The 25036-nt window shown below is 48.7% G+C and overlaps 2 protein-coding genes and 1 long non-coding RNA gene across 5 annotated transcripts in view; 2 read left to right on the plus strand and 1 right to left on the minus strand.

Annotated features, from left to right (window-relative positions):
- Positions 1-11182, minus strand: part of 4930557K07Rik (RIKEN cDNA 4930557K07 gene) — a 39678-nt gene extending 28496 nt beyond the window's left edge. Inside the window, exon 1 of the long non-coding RNA NR_130997.1 lies at positions 11091-11182. This is a non-coding gene — a long non-coding RNA (RIKEN cDNA 4930557K07 gene). The remainder of the gene's footprint in view (positions 1-11090) is intronic.
- Positions 1177-10594, plus strand: Ing4 (inhibitor of growth family, member 4). Of its 2 annotated transcripts, none has more exons than NM_001368695.1 (8): positions 1177-1226; positions 5283-5354; positions 8233-8399; positions 8540-8654; positions 8808-8916; positions 9122-9269; positions 9505-9566; positions 9697-10594. In NM_001368695.1, the coding sequence occupies exons 1-8, from the start codon at positions 1190-1192 to the stop codon at positions 9734-9736; spliced, it is 750 nt and encodes a 249-aa protein (NP_001355624.1). In that variant the 5' UTR covers positions 1177-1189; the 3' UTR covers positions 9737-10594. The 2 variants fall into 2 exon arrangements, with proteins under 2 accessions (NP_001355624.1, NP_579923.1); NM_133345.2 differs by having other exon boundaries at positions 8811-8916; positions 9697-10593.
- A 73-nt stretch (positions 11183-11255) lies between the features above and the next one.
- Positions 11256-24594, plus strand: Acrbp (proacrosin binding protein). 2 transcript variants are annotated; one of them, NM_016845.2, is made up of 10 exons: positions 11256-11381; positions 11763-11978; positions 12176-12270; positions 12572-12689; positions 14819-15281; positions 16002-16134; positions 22139-22318; positions 22415-22582; positions 23765-23848; positions 24265-24594. In NM_016845.2, the coding sequence occupies exons 1-10, from the start codon at positions 11339-11341 to the stop codon at positions 24385-24387; spliced, it is 1623 nt and encodes a 540-aa protein (NP_058541.2). In that variant the 5' UTR covers positions 11256-11338; the 3' UTR covers positions 24388-24594. The 2 variants fall into 2 exon arrangements, with proteins under 2 accessions (NP_058541.2, NP_001120812.1); NM_001127340.1 differs by lacking the exons at positions 16002-16134; positions 22139-22318; positions 22415-22582; positions 23765-23848; positions 24265-24594 and having other exon boundaries at positions 14819-15522.
- Positions 24595-25036: the final 442 nt, after the last annotated feature.

The raw sequence follows: 25036 nt of genomic DNA on the forward strand, positions 1-25036 counted from the left end.
GATGTGGATAAAGAAGTCTCATTTAATTTGGGACTGGGCATCCAGGACAGTAGTACCTCAGTATTGTTGGTTAGCTGCCTGGTGCACTTTCCACTCACCAACTATGGAGAGTTTGACAAACCTGTTCTCATCACAAGGATTGCAATCAGCTCCTCCTTTGTGGGTGAACATCCATTTCCACTTTTGCGCAATGATAATGTCTGTTATTCTCATTGTATAGGAAAAAGCCGGCCGAGTCAGTTATCCGACAGCATGCTCTTAGATTAGAATGGAGTCCACATCCTGCTGTCCTGCTTTAGCAACTGCTCAGCAGGAAACTTGGGCTTATTGGGTATAAAAGAGCTCAAATTTTATCTTACAAGTATGGGGTCTAACTACTGTGAAGGGTATATCAACTTGAGGCGACACCTATCTGCTAGAATCTACCACCAATACTAAGAGGTTTGAGTTCTCTTTCCCTAAGAGCAGCAACCTGACAGGTTTTGACTAGGGTGAAGGCTGCTATCTAGCATATACTTTGATGACCCAGTCTTTTCAGTACATAAGTCCATTACAAAACACAAACATGGATCTCCATATCGCACGCCTTTAATCCCAGCATTAGTGAGGCAGAGGAAGGTCTCTTGGAGTTCGAGAACAGCGAGGGCTACACAAAGAAACTTGTAAGTGATGAGAGATGCAAAGGGTTAAATTTGCAAAGCCTGACAACTTCTGAAGAAAGCATCTGCCTCCGAGACTATTCTACTTAAGCTGGGACGTTGGTGGCCAGATTCATAATTAGAAAAGCAAAACAGCTCGATTCCCTACTTGTTGAAAGCGATTATTTGCAAAATATAACTACACATAATAGATTCCCCCATTTACCAAACATTCCTAGTTTTGGAGGGAAAAAAGTTTGCTAGAGAATGCAAAATGGCGACTTCGCGTGACGTCATGCCTGTCGCAGACACATATTGCCGCCTTATTAAGGGCGGAAGCCAGGCTAAATCAGCCTCGCTGTAGATGACCGTGAATAGGCGCAAAAAAAAAAAAAAAAAAGTTCAGTTTCCGGCGGATGTATCCGAGGCAGATAGTTTAGTAAGGGCGGAAGTTCAGGTACGGAAAAGGTGTAATCCAAGAATGGTTACAGCGCCTGTCGTGTATCAGTCACTTCCGGGGAAGATCGGAAGTTGCTTTGTTTTGCTTCAAGATGGCTGCTGGGATGTATTTGGAACATTATCTGGACAGTAAGAGCCAACTGGAGAAGGGGGTCATGGGCCATAGAGTGGTGTAGAGGGTCCAGGTTGACAGACTTCATGGCCCCGAGGTTCTGGTAGCCTGAAGATCACAGGAAAAGGGTTCCGTGGGAAGATTTATTCGAGGGGGAAGAGGGAGGGGGCGGGGCAGTGGGCTTAGAGGCCTCGCTCAAGATCTGGACGAGGGAAGGGCTGCTCCGTGGGATCAGGGCTGGGCTTTAAAGGGTTAGGGGTAGCAGGAAAGTAGTTGCTGACTCAGTTCTTGAGGGTAGATTTTTTTTCCCCCCTAAGTTGTGCAGCGTCGTTACTTACGCACTGCCATTTGGAGCAGCTGCAGATATTCGACCTAATTCCTTTAGTCATTTATATCTCAAAAGTTGCTCCTCATTAAGCTTGCTGGGTGGAATAGAGCGACCACTGAGTTGATCGCTGAAATGCTTTACTTTATGAGCAAAATCCAGTTCTCAAAAAATGAGGAATATGTCTGTCTGTCTGTCTCCTCGCCTCCCTGGTCTTCCCCCTCCCCCGTCGTGTGTGTGTGTATGTGTGTATAGAGACTGGGAAGTGAGAAATCGGCTGGGGATATATTAGACTTTTAGGCAACTCTTAACCTGGGCATCTTAAAATAGAGCATTGATTTTAATAAAAGAAAGTAACTGATCAAATAATGGTAGCAGTCCAAATCAGAAGTGCAGACCTGGTCTTAGAGAATGACAGAAAGTTTTAGATATTAAACATGGCACACCTTTAATCCCAGCACTTGGGAGGCAGAGGCGGGCGGATTTCTAAGTTCGTGGCCAGCCAGGTCTACAGTTTGTTCCAGGACAGCCAGAGCTACACAGAGAAGCCCTGTCTCAAAAACAAACAAACAAAAAAAGATATTGAACATGGCAAGATTGATTGAATGACTTTGCGATTGAGAGAGAAGGAAAATCCAAGGTGAATTCTGCTTGGAAAATAAACTATCTAATCAGCAGTGTAGGAGATTCTGGAGTAATAACAATACATTAGTCTTTGCCTTAGAAATAGGCATTCAATCTGACAGTGAGATTATTCAGGAAAAAACTTCAGACAGTAAAAAAGACACTGAGCTCAAGAAAGCAGCATTTAAAGGATAAGATGTAGTGGTTCACGCCTTTAATTCCAGCACTCGGGAGGCAGAGGCAGGCGGATTTCTGAGTTCAAGGCCAGTCTAGTCTACAAAGTGAGTTCCAGGACAGCCAAGGCTACACAGAGAAACCCTGTCTCGGGAGAAAAAAAAATGTCGATGCTGGCAATACCAGAAGGCCTCTGACCTAGTATTCACTGCTAGGAGGAAGTAAGTTACTTGAACGAGAAGGTGGTGCCGACTGCCTCGGGAAAGATGAGTCATCTGATTTGGTAATCTGTTGTGACTAGTAATCCTAGTGAACTGCTGTCACAGACTTAAGAAGCCCCCTCTTGTTTTGTCTTTTCAGACAGTGTCTGATTTAGCCCAGGTTGACCTTGAACTCCAGGCCCTCCTTCTATCTCCACAGTGCTATTGATTATAAGCACCAAGCCATATTCAGTACAAACATTTTTTTACATTTGAGTTCGACTTACAGAAACACAAGTTTGGGTAGCACATACCTTTAATCCCAGCACTTGGAAAGATCTCTGAGTTTGAGACCAGCCTGGTATTATAAGGTGAGATCTCGGCCCGCCATGGCTACATAATGAAAGCCTGTCTTTATGTTTATATAGGAGATGACACTAGACCACTTGCCTAACAAGGGGCAGCCCCTGGGATTGAAGTTCAGTCTGCCCCACCACAGGGAGCGAGAGAGTGAGGTTAAGCTCTGTAGAGAAAATTTGCTTTTGTGGAGAAGCTTAACTAATAATACGTTTATTCAATTATTTATTTGACACTTTCTAAACATGAGGGGAATTTAAAATTTGATCCAGGCATGTGTCTCCTGGAAGGTTAGGGAGACATACCCAAAGTAACTATTAGTTATTTCGTTATGGTTGGATAAATACTAAAAATACTGGCTAGACTATCTCTTTTTTTTGTTTTTTTTTCATTTTGGTTTTTTTCGAGACAGGGTTTCTCTGTGTAGGCCTGGCTGTCCTGGAACTCTTTGTAGACCAGGCTGGCCTCGAACTCAGAAAACCGCCTGCCTCTGCCTCCCGAGTGTTGGGATGAAAGGCATGCGCCACCAAACCCGGCTCTAGCTAGACTATCTTGACAGCCTGTCTATGTAAGGCATTTGTCCGAGTCTGGGAAAGTCCGGTTCTGAAACTGCACTTTGAAGAATGAGAAGAAGTGGAGTGGGGGAAGCAGGTACTGTGTGGGTGGGATGAGGAAGCCAGGACTCCTGGAAAGTTGCTGACAAGTGTGAGGCGCTTAGAAGGCCAGTGTGTTATCAGAGAGAGCAAGAAGATGGCAAGGCTGAGTGAGCTAAGCCAGATAGGAAGTGTGGAACACAGCCTTAAGTTACTGGACGGTTACAGAACGCATGATGAGTGCTAAAGTTGAGAGCAAAGAAGATGGAGGTTGAAGCTAAAAGAGAGAAAGCTGGTTTATAGAATAAGGTCACCAAATAAGAAGAGGTTAGGAGGCTTGCAGAGACAGGAGGCTAGCTGAAAAAGAGGTTTCCCCTTTTGAGAAAGGGTGAATGAATCCTGTCACAAATAAATCCCTCATTTCAGGCTGGGCATGGAGCTCAGTTGGTAGAATGACTGCCTGGCATGCAAGGGCCCTGAGGTTTGATCCCCAACACTGTATACAGCTGGCATAGGACTATTAACACTGGACTATTAGGAGCCAACACATGACAAGAATCAGAATTTTATTGTTGGTCATCGTTGGCTACAAAGCAAGTTTGAGGCCAGCCTGGCCTACAGAGACCCTGTCCAAAAAAAAAAAAAAAAAAAAAAAACTTAAAAAAAGAAACAAACAAACAAAAGCAAGAAAAAACTCCAGTTTCAGATGAGGGGAAAACTGAATCACACTCCATTTTATATATATATGCATATATATTTTTTTTTAAGTTTTTTGTATTATTATACATAAGTACACTGTAGCTGTCTTCAGACGCACCAGAAGAGGGCATCAGATCTCATTAGGGATGGCTGTGAGCCACCATGTGGTTGCTGGGATTTGAACTCAGGACCTTTGGAAGAGCAGTCGGTGCTCTTAACCATTGAGCCATCTCTCCAGCCCCCCTTTTTTTTTTCAAAATACTGAATTGCACTTTAGAAAAGTATTTTTTTAAAGATTTATTTATTATATATATTTGAATATATATATATATTATTACTTATTATATGTAAGTACACTGTAGCTGTCTTCAGACACTCCAGAAGAGGGCGTCAGATCTTGTTACAGATGGTTGTGAGCCACCATGTGGTTGCTGGGATTTGAACTCCAGACCTTCGGAAGAGCAGTCGGGTGCTCTTACCCACTGAGCCATCTCACCAGCCCTAGAAAAGTATTTTAGTTAATTATTTTTTATTACCTATCCATCAATCATGGGAATGGGTATGTATGTGTGTGTATGCATGAATGCATGTCCCCTTGTAACTCAGAAACATTGTATCCCCAGAGCTGGAGCTATAGGGACTTGTAAGCCACTCAGTCTGGGTGCAGGGAACCAAACTCTGGACTCTGGAAGAACAGCCAGTGCTCCTGTCTGCCGAGCATCTCTGCAGCCCCTGAACTTTACTTTTGTCTATTTTCCTATTCTTTGTTTTGTCTTTTAAAACAATTATCTTATGTAACTAGGTGGCTCCAGATTCCCTATGTGGCCGAGCCTGACTTGAGTCATAATTCCCCTGCCTCTTCCTTTTGTTTCCAGCCTGAACTTCATTTTCAAAGGAGCCTTCAGTCGGCTAGGGTTGTAGATCAGGGGCAGCACGCTTGCCTAGCATACGCAAAGCCCTGGGTTCTATCCACAGCATCGCAGAAACAGTAAACAAAAGGTTAAATAGAAAGATGGCCGCAGCAAGCTGAGGTCTAGCTTAGTGGTAGAGCACTTGCCACAACTTAGGTGTACTGCAGTAACTATTTCTGTCTCTTCCCAGGTATTGAAAACCTCCCGTTTGAATTACAGAGAAACTTTCAGCTCATGAGGGACCTAGACCAAAGGACAGAGGGTACGTACAGAATAATAGGCTTTTCTTGATCACTGTGTGGTTTCCTGCTTTCTGCTACCGTACCATCTGGTGAACTGTGACTTACTTGGGGGAGGGAGGTGTGTATGCACGTATGTATGTATGTATGAATGTTCTGCCCATATGTATATCTATGTATCATGTGTGTGCCTGGTACACAGAGACCAGAAGACAGTATCAGATCTCCTGGAACTGGAGCTATAAAGATGGTTGTGAGCCACCATGTGGGTACTGGGCTCCAAACCCAGGTCCTCTGCAAGAAAACAGCCAGTGTTCTTAACCACTGAGCCATCTCTCCACCTTGACTTTCATGGACTCCTTAAAAGAAGATAATGGCCATCCTTTTCTACTTTTCCATATCAAATGAAGGATTGAGATAATACCTCAAGAATTCAGTGATGCTGAGCTGGCGAAACAGTTCAGTGGGTAAAGGTGTTTGCTACCAGGCCTGATGCCCTGAGTTTGATCCCCAGGACCCACACAGTAGAAGGAGAGAACCTCCCAGAAGTTGGTCCTGTGACCACAACCTGTGGGCCATTGTACACGTTCATCCACACACATACAAACTATGCACAAAATAAACAAGGTTCAGGGGTGTTACAGTTTTTGTACCTCTTTCCTCAAGACTAGAAGATACGAAGCCTAGACGTTGCTCCTGGTTTTGTTTTTTGCTTTTGCGTGAACGCAAGGTATGCCTCATTGCAGTGTTTGCTATCACCAAATCCACAGCACTTGAGGCTACATACGCCTGCATGGATGGCTGCTGGCAACTTTGCCAAGAAGCTATTACAAAGAAAGGGCAGGGCATGGTAGCATAGGCAGGTAGATCTTGGTGAGTTCGAGGCCAGCCTGTTGTACATATTGAGTTTCAGGCCAGCAAGGGCTATATGGTGGGACCCTGTTGGGGGGAAAAAAATCTGAGGTCATCCTTGTACATCTGGCACATACCCAGAGTTTGAGGTCTGCCTTGGCTACATGAGACCTTTTCCCCAAAAAACTAAAGAAATAAAAGTAACCAATAACAACAAAAGGGAAAGGAATAAAACAAAATGCATCAGGTAACATCAGAAGTGCTCTACTGTATTCCTCAACTCATAGACACATTGGATGTCATAACTCATAGGCGGTTAGAATCAGCTGGATTTTTCAGTCCTTGTACTCGGGGCTGAGTTGGCTCTCCTGAGGTGCCTGCCCTCTGGCGCCTGAGGAGCGCTTCACTGCAGAGCTCAGGCTGCTCTGCTCCGGAGGTAAGGTTCATTTTGAAGGTGTCCTCATACCCACTGAAGGATAGATATGTCTTATGTTCCATCCTAGGTAGCCATGTTCAAAGACCTAGCAAGCTAGGCTGTGAAGCCATGTCTTTTTTTTTTTTTTTTTTTTTTTTTAAAGATTTATTTATTTATTGGATGTAAGTACACTGTAGCTGTCTTCAGACACACCAGAAGAGGGCGTCAGATCTCGTTACAGATGGTTGTGAGCCACCATGTGGTTGCTGGGATTTGAACTCCGGACCTTTGGAAGAGCAGTCGGGTGCTCTTACCCACTGAGCCATCTCACCAGTCCATGAAGCCATGTCTTAAGTTGCTCTGGCTAAGTGTCTTCATGGGTATCACCTAACACTCTGGACATCTGCCTCTGACAGCTGTCTGCGAGACAGTTAGAATCGGCTGGATTTCTTTTCAATGTTGTTCTAACTCTTGATTCTGTGTATAGAGACCAGCTGGAAATTACAGAATTGTATATTTTTCTCACTTCTAAAGGCCTGGAATGCAGTGAGGTATGGGCATAGCATGTTCCCACTGCCTGGTGCTGCACTGGGTTAGTCTTTCATCTCCTTCCATTGTCATTTTTATGAGCCCTACATAATGCTAGGGGGTAGAGATCTTCTAGTCAGTATTCCGGGTCTTCACCAGCCCTCTACTATTAAGGTGTTTTGAGCGATATCTAAGATGAACAAACAAACAAAAAAAATGACAAGAATGGTAAGCAAGTTACAAGTGATGAGCAAGCTGGATGTGGTGGCACACACATGGAATCTCAGCTTTCAGGGGGCTGAGGCAGGAGGATTAGCTTCTGTTTGAGGTCAGCCTGGACTATATAGTAAGTTCTAAGACATCTTGAGCTACAGAGACTTGGTACTCGGAAAATGGAAAGAGAAAAGTAGGGTGGATGGGAAGGATGCAGACACCGCTTTCCTTGAAGTAATTAAGACGTAATGTTAAAATGTCAGACCCCGCACTCTGGCTGCGTAGGCGGGAGCATCCTAAGTTCAAGGCCAACCTGGGCAAGACTCAAAGAGAGAGAGAGACCTGGAGCCAGAGCACCAGTGAGTGACAGCCTGGTTTGCAGGAGGCAGGGCAGGGCCGTTTGGAGATGCTGCTCAGAAAGAAGATGGTCTTTGGAACCCCACTCACGAGGCAAGCAGCAAGCAAGCCCTGCAAAGAAGCATCCTGAAATGTCATCAGGAATGTACTTCAGGACAACCTGCTTTGCAGAGAACCCCACAATGACTCTGTAGTAGTCTCAACTCCCAACTCGGCAGCCATGTTTTCTGTACCCTGAAGGGACTTTAAGACAGTCTCAGCCAGGCCCACGCTTATGATCCCAGTGTTAGGAAATCTAAGACAGGAGGATATTCCAAGTTCAAGACCAGGCTAAGCTACATACTGACACTGTCTCAAAACAAACCAAAAAAAAAGCCCAAATGAGTATTTGCATTTCCTGAATACAAGGCATAGTTCAGTACAGTTCACTTGGAAGGTTTTGATGGCCAATGGAAAAGGTCCAAGGAACAAGAGGAAGAAGTATGTTTCATCTAGCCACCAGGGGCCGCTGTGACCCAGGCCTGTCTCTGTTGTAGACCTGAAGGCTGAAATTGACAAGTTGGCCACTGAATATATGAGTAGCGCCCGCAGCCTGAGCTCCGAGGAGAAGCTGGCCCTTCTCAGACAGATCCAGGAGGCCTATGGCAAGTGCAAGGAATTTGGTGACGACAAGGTGCAGCTGGCCATGCAGACCTATGAGATGGTATGGCCCTGTTCATGGTTTCCCACCTAGCTCTCAGCTAATTCTCAGGGTCTTAGACCCCCTCCTTCAGCTGTGTTGGGTCTTAGCTGTTTTCCTTGATCGGAGCCAGGCTTGGACCTCTTCCCTTCCTTCCCTCACAGGTAGACAAACACATTCGGCGGCTGGACACAGACCTGGCCCGTTTTGAGGCTGATCTGAAGGAGAAACAGATCGAGTCCAGTGACTATGACAGCTCTTCTAGCAAAGGCAAAAAGAGTGAGGAGGGGCGGGGCTGTGAGATGCGGGCAAGGAGTCAGAGGGAGAAGAGGCCAACTCCAGCTAGGAGGGAGCGGCACTGCCTGGACCAGGAGCAAAGAGAACTTAACCCATCTTTTTGTCTCTGCCTCCCGGCTTACCCTTTCTTCCTAGAAGGCCGGACCCAAAAGGAGAAAAAAGCTGCCAGAGCCCGTTCCAAAGGGAAAAACTCAGATGAAGAAGCCCCCAAGGCTGCCCAGAAGAAGTTAAAACTTGTGCGCACGTGAGTATACCAGAGGACGCCCGCCTCCCAGCCAGCCTCGTGCCACTTTCCCTGTCTTCTGTGCCAGTAACTCTGTCACTGTGGTGTCTGCTGGACGGAGAGGAAGCCACACATCACTTGCCTCACCACGATCTTCTACCACCTCAGAGCGCAGGTTGTAGCTTCCCTTCCTGCGGATGACATTTGTCTTCCTCTTGGCATACAGAAGTCCTGAGTATGGGATGCCCTCAGTGACCTTTGGCAGTGTCCACCCCTCTGATGTGTTGGATATGCCTGTGGATCCCAACGAACCCACATATTGCCTTTGTCACCAGGTCTCCTATGGAGAGATGATTGGCTGTGACAACCCGGATGTGAGAACCGTTTCCTCGGGGTTGGGGGAGGAGCTCTGAGGGGCATGAGTAAGAGGAGGAGGTGACTCGGGTGAAGAGAAGGATGCAGAATGGGATGGTGGTTGGACTGGGTTGCTGAGACTTGAAGTTTCTAAACTGGAGTAGAGGGCCCCTACCTCTCAGGAGCCGCTGGTGGCCCTCCCTCCACCCTGCTCCAGTCCCTCCCTGATGTCTGTGATCCATCTGCCTTCTCCAGTGTTCCATCGAGTGGTTCCACTTCGCCTGTGTGGGGCTGACAACCAAACCTCGAGGGAAATGGTGAGTGACAGCTGAAGTGTGGCAGGAGCTGGCAGGCCGTCCCATGTCCCAACGCCCAGTGTGAGAGAGCACACAGGCTTCTCTCACTTTCAGCTCACCTCACTCTTCTCTCCTTCATGTTGGGTTTTAGGTTTTGCCCACGCTGCTCCCAAGAACGGAAGAAGAAATAGGTTTCCCTGGATTCCATTACAGACTTCTGCATCCCCCTGACCTGGGCTAGTGGACAGAGTGGAAGGCCTGTGCTGGGGACGGGGGGCCCAGGGAGATGTGGACAGTGCGGTACCGTCATCCCTCTCCCTCCTCCCCACTCGGTGCTGAGGCTGCATCCAAACCCCAGTAGGGAGGGTGCTGCAGCCAGTGACGGTATGTGCTCTCCTCCCGCCTCTCCCAGAGGGAAGTAATCTCACTCACTGTCCTTTTGCCTCCTTGGTGAGGTTGGTGCTGTATTTCAGAGGGAGGGTCCTCTTCATTCCCCTTGCTTTGACTTAAGGACTGGGGCAGTGGAGTGGGGCACTTTCCCAGTCCCCTCACTCCTCCTTCCCCCATTGGGAGCTAGGCAGGACAGACTGCCTTCTCTGCACTCTTCCTGTTCTCCATGGGGAGGGGTCTTCTAGGTCATTTGGGCAGTGGCCTAGTTAAGTGGTTACTCCAACCTCTATGGCCCGGGGATTTATGCTGACTCTGAATGGGAGAGGGGCAAGGTAGACCGCAGGTTACTCACATGTAAAAGGAGTTGGGGTAGGTAAATAAAAGCTATCCATGCTAGCCTGCTGTGTTTATTGTAGAGACTGTTTAAGTATATGTGGTAAGCATTCTTTTCGCATCCTCTGGATTGGATGAGAGGCAGGAAGATGGCTTGCCAGAAATAGGACAAGACATAAAACCCAAAATGGTCCTGTCCTGTGGTGTCCACAGCTTCTCCACCTGGAGGAGTGCCTTGCATCGGGGGACTCAGAATTTTGTAATTACGAATCTCCTCTCCGTGAAACACCTTTAACCCAATTCCAATAAATCATGTATTTGCTTTATATGTGTGTGCGGTGATAGTATTAGCTTGATTTCTTCTAAATACAAAATAGATACAAACAGGTATTTTCTCCCCATCTCCCTATGAGTTGTGTTGGTCCCCTCCCTCTTGAAACGGTATCCCTTGGACCACTGAACCATCCTTTCATGTGTGCTCGCCTTGGTCAGCCCTGCTTCATTTTAACTTTGGGCCTGTTTCCTACGGAAGAGGTGTCCTCCCTAGTTCCTACCCCTCCCTGCCTTCCTTTCAGACATCCAGCTCTGCTGCCCACAGTGCTGCCTATACTCAACAGCCAGGTCTCCACAAAACCGCGGATGTTGCTTCGCAAAACCCACCATCTTTATCTGAAGAAGGGGTCATAGTACACACCTCCTGGGTCTAGGGGTTAAGTGGCAGGAAGTAGCGCGCAGACCCGGGGTTACAGCTAGGAGAAATTAGGAGCAGGATTTTAGGTTCACTTCCCGGCAACACAAAAATAAATTCGAAAAAAGTGGTACCGAGCAATAGAGGTCCTACGCTGTTGAAGACCGACTGGAAGGGCTGCTGTAGCCTGTGGCTCCTGACATGGCCCCCTTGTCCTTGGTCTGCTACTGGTGCAGCTCAGAGGAGTTCACCTCGTGGCCTGGCCCCGCCCTCACCTTCTGTGACGTAGCAGCCGCGCCTCCTGCCTTCTTCGCGCTAGCAGCGAGGCTCGGCCCGTTGGAGGTCGCTTTGTTGTGAAAACGCGGGTGGATCTTCCCAGGCCATGATGAATCTAGCTGCTGGCTTCCTTCTGATGCTTCTGGAAGGTGAGAGGCTACGCTTGGCCCATTTGGAAGCTGCTGTGGTCTGAAAGCGCAGGTGGATCTTCCCTGGGGCTCCCTTATGCTCCTGAAGGGCCCTGAGCCCCCTCCCTTTTTTTTAATGGGTTTTGAGACAGCTGTCTCCAGGTGGTTGAGTTGTACCTGATCCGAGCTTGGTTGGTTTTTTTATCTATTGTCCCTTGAAGCCTTCCACTGTAGTCATCAGGCATCACCCAAGACACACACACACACACACACACACACACACTCCAGTTCTTAGTTCATTGTCGGGGAGTGGGAGGGTCTACTTCTAGCCTGGGTCTGGCCACTGGACCCCAAGTGCATTGTGGGTTAAGGTCCATTCTTGTCTGTCCCCCTACCCTGCAGTGCTGCTCCTGCCTGGAACACCTCTTTCCGCTGAGGAATCTCCAGCCTCCACTCCAGGCAGCCCTCTCTCGTCCACTGAGTATGAACGCTTCTTCGCCCTGCTGACCCCAACCTGGAAGGCAGAGACCACCTGCCGCCTCCGTGCCACCCACGGCTGCCGGAACCCCACTCTCGTTCAGTTGGATCAATATGAAAACCACGGATTGGTACCAGATGGTGAGGACCAGGCCGGTGGGAAAACCTAGGCATCCCGGGGTCACCTAGGCTTGGGGCAAAAGCTTCGTGCTCATATGAGAGTCGGGAGAAGGAGATAGCTGGCAGCTCACCCCAGAACCTGTTCTCATTCATGGAGACCTTGACTCAGCCCTGGCCTTCCTGTAACCAGCCTCTCCATGGGTGCTCTCCTTCCTCAGGTGCTGTCTGCTCCGATCTCCCTTATGCTTCCTGGTTTGAGTCCTTCTGCCAGTTTGCTCAGTATCGTTGCTCCAACCATGTCTACTATGCCAAGGTGAGAAAGGTTGCATCTGGTGATCCGGGGCCAGGGGAGCGCGGTGGGGCTGGGAAGTTGAGGAAGGACTCTGGGAAGGTCTTCACTGTAGCGCAGGCTCTGTCAGTTTGCCACGGTAGGTATAGTCTCACCACGGATGTTCAGGCTGCCTGAACCACCCTCATTACTGTGAGTGACGGAGAGAAGAGATACAGGAAAAGGCAGAGTCATTATGCCCTTCCCTTGCTTCCAAAAGGTCCTCGCTGGGGTAGGAGTGGCTGCTTATGGGGAAAGGCGTTCCAATTCCCTTCTTTCCTTGCAGAGGGTCCGGTGCTCCCAGCCCGTCTCCATCCTATCCCCCAACACTCTCAAGGAGGTGGAGTCTTCAGCAGAAGTTCCTCCCACTTCCATGACCACCCCCATTGTGTCCCATGCCACAGGTGAGACCTCCCAGAGTGGGGACCGCAGTTCCCAGCCCTAGCTTGGCAGCTTGCAAGTCTGTAACTCCAGTCCTGGGAGATCCAACGCCCCCTTCTGGCCTCCACAAGCACTGCATGAATCCAGGCAAAACACCTATACACATAAAATAAAAAAAAAAAAGCCCTCTGGGCCTTTTGTAAATTGAAATCTTCATTTTGGAGAGTATTTGGACTGGGAGTACAGCTCAATGGTAGAATGTATACTTTTTTTTTTTGGTTTGGTTTTTCGAGACAGGGTTTCTCTATATAGCCCTGGATGTCCTGGAACTCACTTTGTAGAACAGACTGGCCTCAGAAATCAGCCTGCCTCTGCCTCCCAAGTGCTGGGATTAAAAGCATGCGCCACCACGCCCGGCTGAACCTATACTTTTGTTCTATATACGCATTCTATGCATGAGGCCCTGGGTTTGATTCATAGGTTCCCCTCATTCTAATAGAAGGTTGCTAGTTCTTTAGAATACATAGTGTTCTCTAGATGAGATGGATAAAAGGTAACATTTGCTCTAGGAGTTAGGGAATAGGTACCCTTGAAAGAAGGTGACACATACCACCAGCATTTGTTATGGTCATGTCCTTGTTTATACATAATGTGTTTGGTGTGTGTGTGTGTGTGTGTGTGTGTGTGTGTATGTATGTGTGTGTGTACACATGCATGCATGTATGTGGAGATCAAAGGTCAACACTGGGTGTTTTCCTCAGTTACCAGATTTATTTATTTTGAGACAGGGTATGACTATGAAGTCCTAGCTGGCCTGTAACTCACTATCTAGAACTTACAAAGATCTGCCTCTTTCTCCAGAGTGCTGGCATTAAAGGCATATACTCCTATGCCTAGCTTAGACCACCTTATTTTTTTTTAAGAGTGGATCTTTCAATAAACTTGGAGCTGGGCTGGAGAGATGGCTCAGTGGTTAAAAGCACTGGCTGTTCTTCCAGAGGACGGGGGTTCAGTTCCCAGCAACCACATGGCAGCTCACAGCTGTCTGTGACTCCAGTTCCAGGCGATTTAACACCCTCACACACACACATATATATGCAGGCAAAAACAGCAATGCACATAAAATAAAGGTAAACATACAAAAAGAAAGAAAGGAAGGAAGAAAAGATAGACACGGGGCTAGAGATATAGGTCTCAGCAGTTAAGAAAACTGACTGCTCTTCCAGAGGTCCTGAGTTTAGTTCCCAGCAGCCACATGGTGGCTCACAACCATCTGTAATTCAGTCTGAGGTTCTGAGTCCCTTTTCTGTTGTGTCTGAAGACAGCAACAGTGTACTCACGTACAAGGAAAAACAAAGAAAAGACACATAAAAAAGAAACTCAAAGCTGCTGAACTTGATGGCACAGGCCATTCATCCTAGCACCCAGGAAGCAGAGGGAACTCTGAATTCCAGAGTAGCTAAGACTACATAGTGAGACCTTGTCTAATAATAATAATAATAATAATAATAATAATAATAATAATAATAATAGAAAGAAAGCTGGAGCTCACTGGTGAGCCAGTAAGTCCTCAGCAGCAGCAGCAGCATCCTCCCCCCAAGCACTGAAATTATAAACACGTTACCATGCCCAGCTTTTATGTAGACTTTTGTTTTGTTTTTTTTGGTTTTTCGAGACAGGGTTTCTCTGTGTAGCCCTGGCTGACCTGGAACTCACTCTGTAGACCATGCTGGCCTCGAACTCAGAAATCCGCCTGCCTCTGCCTCCCCAGTGCTGGGATTAAAAGCGTGCACCACCATGCCCTGCTATGTAGATTTTTAAGGGCTGAACTCACATCTCCACACTTGCAAGTACTTTACCAACTGAAGCTGCCTCCCCAGCCCCAATTTATTGATCCAAAACAAACAAAACAAACAGGCCAAAAGCTTGTGTTAACATTGCTTCAAGATAGGATCTCTTGTAGTTCCAGCCTCGGGCTGTATATGTAGCTGAGCTGGTTGGACTTGAAGTCCTGATCCTCCTGTCTCTACCTCCCAGCTACTGAGTTTACCGTTCCTTCAGCACTGCATCGGTAAATGGGCATCTCCAGGAGATGGAAGTCTGATCTCTCCTCTCTCTTCTCTCTCCTGGTCCCGCCTAAACCTTGCTGCAGCCACAGAACACCAGGCCTTCCAGCCTTGGCCTGAGCGGCTCAACAACAACGTGGAGGAGCTGCTGCAGTCATCCTTGTCCCTGGGAGGCAAGGACCAACAGAGCAGTCGGAGACCAGGCCAGGAGCAGCGCAAGCAGGAGCAGATCCAAGAACATAAGCTAGAAGAAGCGCAGGAGCAAGAAGAGCAGGAAGAAGAGGAAGAGGAGGAGGAAGCCAAGCAGGAAGAGGGGCAGGGGACAGAGGCGGGTCTGGAGTCAGTGTCCAGGCTGCAGTCAGACTCAGAGCCCAAGTTTCAATCCCAGTCACTGTCTTCCAACCCGTCCTTCTTCACTCCCCGGGTCCGAGAGGTGGAGTCTGCTCCATTGATGATGAAGAATATCCAGGAGCTCATTCGGTCTGCCCAGGAAATGGATGAAATGAATGAACTGTATGATGACTCCTGGAGAAGCCAAAGCACTGGCAGGTACAGGAAATTGTGACTTCTTCATGGGCCCTGCCATCCATCCCTGCGGCCTTCCTTGGAAATACAAAGCCCACTTCCCAGCTCTGGTCTCCAGACCCACTCAGACCTGCTTAGGCGTCAAGCACGGCTAGCAATGGCGGCCCTCCTGTTCTGTGCCCATCCTTGTTTTAAGCCTCACCCTGGGTTCTGGTCTTATCTCTGGCCTTGATTAGCACTAAAGCCTTCAGAAAGTTGTTTCTCCATCTTGTTGTCGTTGTTCTTTGATATTTACTTAATTTTACTTAGACATATATGTGTGTGACTCCGTGTGTGACTCTGTGTGTGTGTGTGTGTGTGTGTGTGTGTGTAGGTACATGTGTGCAAGTGTCTGAGGGGGCCCCAAGAAGGCGTCGGATCCCCTGGATCTACAAGAAATGAGTAGTTGTGAGCTGCAAGAGTGGGTGTGGGGGCCAAACTTGGGTCCTCTGGAAGAGCAACAGGTGCTCTTAACCACTGAGCCATCTCTCCAGCCACTGTTTCTCCATTTTTTACTTCAGTTCCTCTTGTAAAAGTAGGAATTGGTCCAGGGTCCTCTCAGGCTCCAGGATGGAGACCCTCTGCTAAGCATGCTGCCTAGTGCACATGACCAAGACCAAATGCTCAGCGGAGGGGCAGAGTGGCTGTGGTTTTCCACCCCAGCCCTCTGGCCCATCCCCACCATCCTGTACTGTCTTCTTGCAGCCTCCAGCAGCTGCCCCACATGGAGACCCTGATGGTGCTATGCTATTCCATTATGGAGAATACCTGCACCATGACTCCCACAGCCAAGGCCTGGAGCTACATGGAGGAGGAGATCCTTGGCTTCGGGGATTCGGTATGTCCACCATGCTAGTTAATGGACATCCCATGGGCCTGGCACTGTGTGAGCCATGGGTGAGGGGGCTGGGCGAAGAAAGCAGGAGACCTAGTTGAGGTTTCGTTGGAAGGACCTCTATCGTAGAGGAAGGCTCAAGACCTAGTCTGGAAGCCAGTCTGGTCTGGAATGCATCCTTCAGCTCGATTGTTAGGCTGTAAGCCATCCCTTAAGTCCTCTTCAGCACCTTCAGTACCTAGCTGTGCCCTAGATTCAGCTCTGTTTCTTTACAAAAGGTTCCTAGAACCCATTCCTGTTGAGTCTGGTGATGTGAGCTGTAGCCCCAGATCCTTGGGAGGCTGTTACAAAGGAGTCACAAGTTCATTCTGGAATGGGCAGCAGAATGAGGTCGACTTAGGGAAACCCAGGTGCAAAAAAAAAAAAAAAAAAAAAAAGTCAATAGAAGGTTGAGGATGAGGCTCGGTGGTAGAGCACTTGCCTAGCACACAGAAGACCCTGTGTTCAATCCTCCGTACCAAAAAGCAATATATAACGGAAGCCACTTATATTAGGATTTTCCTAGAAAAACAGAACTGATAGAATTGCTTACACGATGCAGTCTATACGGTCCAACGATGGCTGGAGAGGCTGACAGTCTGGTAGTTGCTTAATCTGTGAGGCTAGATGCCCCAGCAGTCCCAATCCTGCACGGAAAGCCTGAGGATCCCTGGAGAGCTGCTGTTCTTCAGGCTACACTGGATGTCAAGAGAAGTCAGTTCTCCTGTCAGTGAAAGAATGTTGTGCCGGCATGATAGACCGACTTGCCAGCAAGCGTGAAGACAAGCAGGCAGGCAAAAAGCAAAGCTTGCTTCCATCTCTCTCCCTTTGATCTGGGCTCCTACTGAAAGATGCTGCCCACATGGAGGATCAGTCTCCTTTCAAATGATCTGGTCAAGAAAAATCCCTCGAAGGAGTTCCTGGGGGCGGGGGGCGGGGGGGGGGGGCGGGGGGGTGCTTGTTTCTAGTCCGTTTCAAATCCAGTCAAGTTGACAACAATCAGACATTCACCCCTTGTCAGGTGACATCCAATCATAGCTCTTTCTGTTGTGCTTCATTTCCAGATGAAAACAGTGACAAGATTATAATTCTGCCTACACGTGATACAACTGCCCCACATATAACTAAACACTAAGTAGGTGGCAAAATCCCTTGAGGAATGCTTAGTCCTTCAGTGTCCCATAATTTACATACGATAATATATACCTACAACCCTTGAAATGCTGATAGTATCTCAGTGGATGTTACGTGATAAAGAAATAGAGGAAAGAAAACACATATCTGCTTAATATATGTTTGCCTGCACAAACATGTTCTTAACGCACTAGGCCAGGAGCACTGGAGTCAGCACGACCCTCACTTCCGTGACTGGTCACTACGCCTTTGCTGATTTTACTACTTCTGCTCCTTATCCTGTATTTCCTGCCATCAGGAAGCAGCTGGGAAGGCCTTGGCTCTCCGCACAAAGGAGTAATTCATTTCTTTATCACTGAAGGGGCTGGACCCTTTGTCACCCGGTCTGGATTAGGTTGTTGTAGCTTCCCATTGACCTTAATCACAAGTCATGGTGACACTGAGAGATGCCCTAAAGCCGTGGTTCTCAATGTGTGGGTTGTGACCCCTCTGAGGGTTGCATATTATATCCTGTATATCAGATATTTACATTACTATTCATAACAGTAGCAAAATTATCATTATGAAGTAGCAATGAAAATAATTTTATGGTTGAGGGTCACCACAACATGAGGAACTGTGTTAAAGGGTCACGACCTTAAGAAGGTTGGCAACTACTGCCCTAGAGGATCTCTGTTGTCCAGACAATCTTATCTCCATTGGGAAGTTTTCCCTTGGTAGTCCGACCAGTCACCCTCCTAACAATTATCCCTTTCTTAGCCCAATGACTTGTATCATGAGCCCAAAGTGGCTAAGGAGAGGCCTTAGCTTCCAATTGAGTGGAATGTTTCATGTAACTCCTGGCAGAATTGCTCACCTATGTGGAACCAGAACTTCTAGGCTAGCTGAGCAAAAAGTCAAAGGATGAAGGAACTGTCCCTAGGGTGTCACAGAGGTGACAGTGAGGGGTTCCACTGTCCTGAACCATGAATCCTGGCGATAGAAAAACAATATGTATATTGGAGGTTGGTTCAGAACATATACAGTCTCCTGGAAAGCGCTACCCCAGCCCTCTCCATTACTCCCATCTAATTGATACTGTTACTGTCTTTAAAAAACCAAAACCAGCCAGGCAGTGGTGGTGCACAGCTTTAATCCCAGCACTTGGGAGGCAGAGACAGGCAGATTTCTAAGTTCGAGGCCAGCCTGGTCTACAGAGTGAGATCCAGGACAGCCAGGGCTACCCAGAGAAACCTTGTTTTGAAAAATACAAACAAAAAACAAAAACAAAAACACCAACAACAACAACAACAAAATGGGCTGGAGTGATGGCTCAGAGGTTGAGTGCTGGCTGCCCTTCCAAAGGACTTAAGTTTTTGTTTTATTTTGTTTGTTTTTAAAGATTTATTTATTATATATAAGTACACTGTAGTTGTCTTCAGACACACCAGAAGAAGGCATCAGATCCCATTACAGATGGTTGTGAGACACCATGTGGTTGCCTGGAATCGACTCTTAACCACTGAGCCATCTCTTCAGCCCAGGACCCAGGTTTAATTCTAAACACCCATATAATGGTTCATAACCACCTGCAACTCTAGTTCCACTACATGAGGAGCCTGAGGGAATCCTACACCCTTTTCTGGCCTCTAAGAGCATCAGGCACCCAAGTGGAGACACACATGCACACAGAACACTCATACACACAAAACAAAATCTAAAAGGTAAAATATCCATTTCACCGTTTGATCAAGCGAGCAGCTTCCAAGTGGTGGGGACATCGTAAGTCCAGTGGGTTCCAGACACCTGCTGGGCTGAGAAGTTCCTTGATTAGACGCAAGGCTAATGGAGTACCGTGATGTCAGATAAGGCATCCTGCAAGTCCGTGGATGCTAATCCCACCAGGAGCATTATGTGACAGTCAGGAAAATCCAGAAGTAAGAAAAGCACAGTGTACTTTCCCAATGTCACCTGCCATGAGATCGACAGCTGTCACCCGGGAGACTGGTGCCATCCATCATCTGTACCAGGGTCCTCTGGATGAACGGACCCGAGAGTGAAGGTTTATTAGATTGGGTAACATGATCCAGTCTGGATATTCCAGGAGACGGGCTGTCTCAGTTGTCCCAGCTGGGTACTGGAACATGGGGGGTTCCTAGGGAGCAGCTGGTCTTCAGTCTGTGTTGGGAGCCCAGCGAAGTGGGTTCTAATGTCAGTGAGGGAATGCAGATTGTCAGCAGCGGAATGGACAGACTTGCTTTTTTCCATCTGCCTTTTATCTGTGCTACCATTTAGGGGCGGGTCTTCCCGCTTGAAATAAGCTGGTGGAGGAAATCCCTCACAGGAACGTCCCGTGGCTTTCCTTTTAGTTGATTCTAGAGACTGTCTAGCTGACAGTCAAGACAACCATCACAGCACTTCAAAGGATCTGTAAAAAGATCCCAGTTCCAACATCTCTCCCACACTTAGCAAGTTTATTCCCAGAAAGACTTCGGGGTTTTTTTGTTTTTGTTTTTGTTTTGAGACAGTTTCCTTGTAGATAGCCTTGGCCAACCTGGAACACTGTACACCAGGCTGGCCTCGAACTCTGCCTGTTTCTGCCTCCTGGGTGTTGGGATTGAAGTGTTACCACAATCACCGGCTGACTACAAGAAAATATTTTTAAGTGTCCCTTTGTTGTCAGTGTCTGAGCCAAGGCCTCTGCTGTGCTGCACAGGCTGATCTGGAGCTCCTGGGCGCACGTGATCCTCTTGCAGTGTTGGTACTAATTAGCAGTTGAGTGTGCAGTATATACACTGCCACATACAGTGCCCTGACTTTGAAACAGTACAGTTTAGCAAACAACCACTGAATGCCAATCTACCATGCATTCACCTGCTTCTCTGACAAACACTGATAGGGCCCCAGCTATCTGCTAGACTCTTGGGATGCTAACAGTAGATGCCATGCTTGCTCCCCTGGAAACTAGTTGGGGAGAAAGAAGGAAAAACAAGGCTGGGGTGTACTCTTTGGGAGAGTGTGCAAGGCCAGGTAGTGCACTCTGGGAGAGTGTGCAAGGCCGGAGTGTGCTCTGCGGGAGAGTGCTTGCATATCCGAGGTACTTGGCTTTGATCCCGGTGCTACAACCAGCAGACCTGGCCTTGTGAGGAGATCAGCACTGTGGAGGGGAGAAGGAGAGTTCCAAGAAAGCATCCAGTGTGGTGAACAGGCTGCTCTCCATGATTGCAATGACCAGAGAATGTCCTTAGGGGAACTGGAGTTTAAACCTCCCAGTGGGAGGTTCTTGGTAGAGAGTATAGCATGCACAAAGGCTCTGGAGCAAGCAAGAACTGAATGCTCATGGCGAGCTTAGAATGAATGTATTTTCTGCCCAGAAGGGGCTTGAGCCTGGTGCAAGAGGCGAATGCGGAGTCAGCAACATGATAAAAGGGTGTGGTAGAGTTTTTTTAGACACATGTAAGTTCAGAGGTCATAGAGACTCAGGGTGGTATGGCTGGACAAGGGAACAGAGTCCACTTTTACTGAGCATGTAGTAGCAGAAGACAAAGTCAAAAAAGATAGGGCACTAATGGGGAAAGCCTGAATGTCCATTTAATGTTGCAAGAAGAAAGTCGGTAAAGGGTTGGGATCGGGTCATGTCTTCCTTGCCTGCTGCTGCGGGGTCAGCATGGGTTGCAAAGGAGCCCGTGCCCTGTTTCAGGCTGCACCTTGGGTGTGCAGTATATACACTGCCACATACAGTTCCCTCAGCTAGGAAGATGGCTGTAACTGCACTCTGAAAGAGCTTACAGGAACTGCGGGTTCAGAGCTAGCCATTTGATGGAGGATGTTTTTGAGAGATAGAAAGACCTGGACCCATGTCCAACTTAGAGCAATGTTCTTTATGAGGACACTGTCACACTTTTCAGACACACCGGAAGAGGGCATCAGATGCCATTACAGGCGGTTGTGAGCCACCATGTGGTTGCTGGGAATTGAACTCAGGACCTCTGGAAGAGCAGTCTGTACTCTTAACCGATGAGTCCATCTCTCCAGCCTTGAGCAATGTTCTTAATTAGCCACATGGAACCTCAATCTCCTGCGTAAGTGCCAATACTATTTGATAGTATTTCGGGGACTAACGACGTTTGTTTGCTGTTTCTGACTTTGACACAGTGTGTCACCAAGTAGACCAGGTTGGCCTAGAACTCCACGATCCACTTGCCTGTGCCTCCAGGGTTCAGGGTTTGAAGACGTGAGCCATCATGCCTCGCTGGGGTTTTGTTTGTTTGTTTTCTAAAGAAAGGATCTCTGTAGGCCTAGCTGGCCCGGAACTTGAGGATTCTGAGTTCCTGATCCTCCTGCTTCTACCTTCCAACAGGGTAAGCCCCTGACTTATCTCCACTTCTCTTTCTTAGGCAGTGTCTGGCCAAGTAGCTCAGGCAGGTCTCAATTTTATGATGCTCTGGACTGCTGGTCAGCACTGTCACCTCTGCAAATATTAGCACAGTCATTAACAAAATCGAGAGGCGAGTTAATCCCTTGCGGATTGCTTAAGCAAGGATGATTGCCGTCCCCCATGTTAGATGCCTGTGAGTTACTTGGTGAGGAGAATTTGGACCATGGGGGAGAAATCAGAGCTGGTAATAAGGATGTGGGTGCCACCTGTAGATGGAGATTGCCTAGGAGCTGAATAACCATCCAGAAAGAGCTGAGAGGAGGTCCAGGAGAAATTCTGGGGGGGGTGGGGGGGAAGCCGAGCAAAAGGCCCTAGGGCGAAAACATCAACCGTCCTTACAGTATGCTCTGGAGGTCTGATGCAAAGAAAAGGGTAGGCCTGCCAGGACTCAGCCTCTCGCTCAAACTCCTGTCCCAGGTGTGTGACAATCTCGGAAGGCGACACACAGCTGCCTGTCCCCTCTGTGCATTCTGCTCCCTGAAGCTGGAGCAGTGCCACAGTGAAGCCAGTGTGCTGCGCCAGAAGTGTGACGCTTCCCACAAGATACCCTTCATCAGCCCCTTGCTCTCAGCCCAGAGCATATCCACGGGCAACCAGGTACACCTCAGCCGCTGAAGGGGCTGTGGGAAGGGAGGAGGCTGGAGGGTGTGGGGGTGGAGAGGCCTGTGCCTCTCACGTGTCTCCGTTCCATAGGCGAGGATCCCAGATAAAGGACGATTTGCTGGGCTAGAAATGTACGGAGGACTCAGCTCAGAGTTCTGGTGCAACCGGCTTGCTATGAAGGGCTGTGAAGATGACCGAGTCTCCAACTGGCTCAAAGCTGAGTTCCTTAGCTTCCAGGAGGGGGATTTCCCCACCAAGGTCAGACCCTCTTCTTCAATCTTAGCCCCCACAGACACCCCCAGTTCTTTCTAGGTACTTGTTCTAAATAGTCTGGGGCTTGGGATCCTGGCGCTGAGACCCAGCCCTTGGTGGTCTCCTGCCATTCTTCAACAGCCTCAGTCACACCCTTCCCTCCCGCCCCCCATCAGAGCAGGGTCACATTCAACACAGCAGTAGGAATGCAGTGAGAAGACTCCAGCCCGGGGGGGCAAGAGATGGAGACAGAGGCTCTAGCTGCAGCCTTGCCAGTCATTTGCTGGTTGGCTTTACTCAAATCACTGCCCAGTCAACTCACTGCTAAACAATAGTCACTGCTGCAACCGATCCTGCCCAGCTCTGTGAACCAGCCTCCCTAGCCCAGCCGGATCTGACCAATAATATCCGCCCGTTTCCCCTCACCCCCACACTGCCTCCTCTGAGTAGCTGTTGCTGAGAGCTAGTCCCCAAGCCCACTCCACAGTAGTCTGACAGTAGGCAGGGGCCACAAGGGAGTGATTGTCTACCGTCACACATCAGAGAGCCTCCTGCCGCTCCACCTCCACCTCACTTATCACCAACAGGCTTCCTGATAATTGGACCACTAGTTGGGTCACCTTCCTATGGCCTATACTCTGTTCTTCTCTGTTCCTCTCTGACACACCTCTGTGTGTGTGTCTGTATACGTGTTTCTGTGCATGTCTGTGTGTTATCTGTGTGTGCGTATCTATATATGTGTTTCTGTGTATGTGTATATCTCTGTGTGTGTGTCTGTCTGTCTGTCTGTGTCTATATGTGTTGGTATCTGTGTGCATTTGTGTGTTATGTCTGTGTGTGTCTGTGTCTATGTCTGTCTGTCTGTCTGTCTGTGTCTGTGTGTTGCTAGGGATGTCACCAAGCGCCTATGTGTGCTAAGCAAGCCCTTGGCCATTCATGTACCGGACCCTTAAGCACCTTCCTCTGCATCCCAGTGCTGACCAATAGGACAGGGTCTCCTGGTTCCCTCACCTCCCGACTGCTTCCCAGGGATCCATGATGGAGGGCAGAAGGAGGTAAAAGGAAGCTCGGCGGGGTGCCCCCAGCTATGCCCTGTCCCACCCAGGGCAGGCTGCCATTACCCTTAAGCTGGACACTAGTGTCCTGTCAGGATTTTGATGCTCTCTTTCCCTGGCTCTCCTGGTGTAGATTTGTGACACAAACTATATCCAGTACCCAAACTACTGTTCCTTCAAAAGCCAGCAGTGCCTGCTGAGAAACCAGAACAGAAAGGTGAGCTGCTGACCCCGTCCACACCGCCCTTAGTGCCCCTGAGAGGACCTGTGCCAAGCCCTTCTATTCCAGAAGCTAGGCTGTGGGAACAGTTCCCAGTCAGCTTTTCTGAGGTAAAGGCTCCACACGGTGCCTTCTCTTCCTAGCCTTGGGGTGAGCCAGGCCCTCTCAGGCAGGAGTGGGCAGGGGCAGCTGGGACAGATAAGAAGGGTGGGCCCTGAGGAGCCAGAGGGAGAGCCTCAGGTGGCCTGAAAACTGGATAGTGAGTTTCTGTCCGGGCTCCCAGCCATATGCATTAGTTAGTCTAGGCTAAGGGGCTTCCTCTCTGAGTATAGGCCTCCATCTGTACTCCTTCCTGCCCTCTCCCACTTGCCCCTGGTCCTGGCGCTTCCTCACCTCATGCCACTCCTTTGTAGATGTCCCGCATGAGGTGTATGCTGAATGAGAGGTACAACGTGCTAAGCCTGGCTAAGAGCGAAGAGGTGATCCTTCGATGGAGCCAAGAGTTTAGCACTTTGGCTATAGGCCAGTTTGGATGAGCTGAGGTCTGTGTCCCCCCACCCCAGCTCTACCTTGCTCCATCGCTCTCAGACTACATCTGTCAGTTGGCTTCCAGGTGCCCCTCATGGGGCCTCCTCCCTGGCCCCTACTTGCATTTTCTTTGGGTTGGGAGAACAGTCCCAGAGAGGTGCATGATGGGAGCTCCGAGTGCCTTGAAGATTACCTTCAAATAAAATGTTTATCTGCATCTCACGTGCTCTGCTTAGTGTGGTCCCCACCCTCAGCACTGCCCCCTCCCTCCCTAGGGACCTCCTTCCAGACCCCCCCCACCCCCACCCCCACCCCGGCGTGAGGTCTGCACATCAGTGAGAGAAATTCCTGGGAATCACAGCACTGAGGGAGGCATCACCACAGGAGGCCTAAGCAGTCAAGGAGCTGCACCTAAAGGGCTGGCATCCGAGGGGTTAGGAGGGCCATGAGGGTGTTCAGGGTCTTCATCTCTGAAGCTCTGGGCTCCATGTGTTCTCATGTGAATGGGGGATTTTCAAGGCCAAGGCCAACCCCAGAAAAATATGACATAGCCTGCCATTTCCCTCTGTTAGGAGAGAGGAACTACATCCCGGGGCTCGAAAGTCCTTGACGATGACCGCTTTGCCAGATGGTCTCAATGATGAAGCACTTTGAAGT

The sequence above is a fragment of the Mus musculus genome, chromosome 6 (assembly GCF_000001635.26).
Source record: "Mus musculus strain C57BL/6J chromosome 6, GRCm38.p6 C57BL/6J".
NCBI classification, from domain to species: Eukaryota; Metazoa; Chordata; class Mammalia; order Rodentia; family Muridae; genus Mus; species Mus musculus.

Bases quoted from the DNA above. Each gene is read 5' to 3' on its own strand.
- Ing4 (NM_001368695.1), top strand. From the start codon at position 1,190: ATGGCTGCTGGGATGTATTTGGAACATTATCTGGACA. The intron at 1,227-5,282 runs GTAAGAGCCAAC...GTCTCTTCCCAG, and splicing joins TTTGGAACATTATCTGGACA to GTATTGAAAACCTCCCGTTT. The intron at 9,270-9,504 runs GTGAGAACCGTT...TGCCTTCTCCAG, and splicing joins TTGGCTGTGACAACCCGGAT to TGTTCCATCGAGTGGTTCCA.
- Acrbp (NM_016845.2), top strand. From the start codon at position 11,339: ATGATGAATCTAGCTGCTGGCTTCCTTCTGATGCTTCTGGAAG. The intron at 12,690-14,818 runs GTGAGACCTCCC...ACCTTGCTGCAG, and splicing joins CATTGTGTCCCATGCCACAG to CCACAGAACACCAGGCCTTC. The intron at 22,319-22,414 runs GTACACCTCAGC...TCCGTTCCATAG, and splicing joins GCATATCCACGGGCAACCAG to GCGAGGATCCCAGATAAAGG.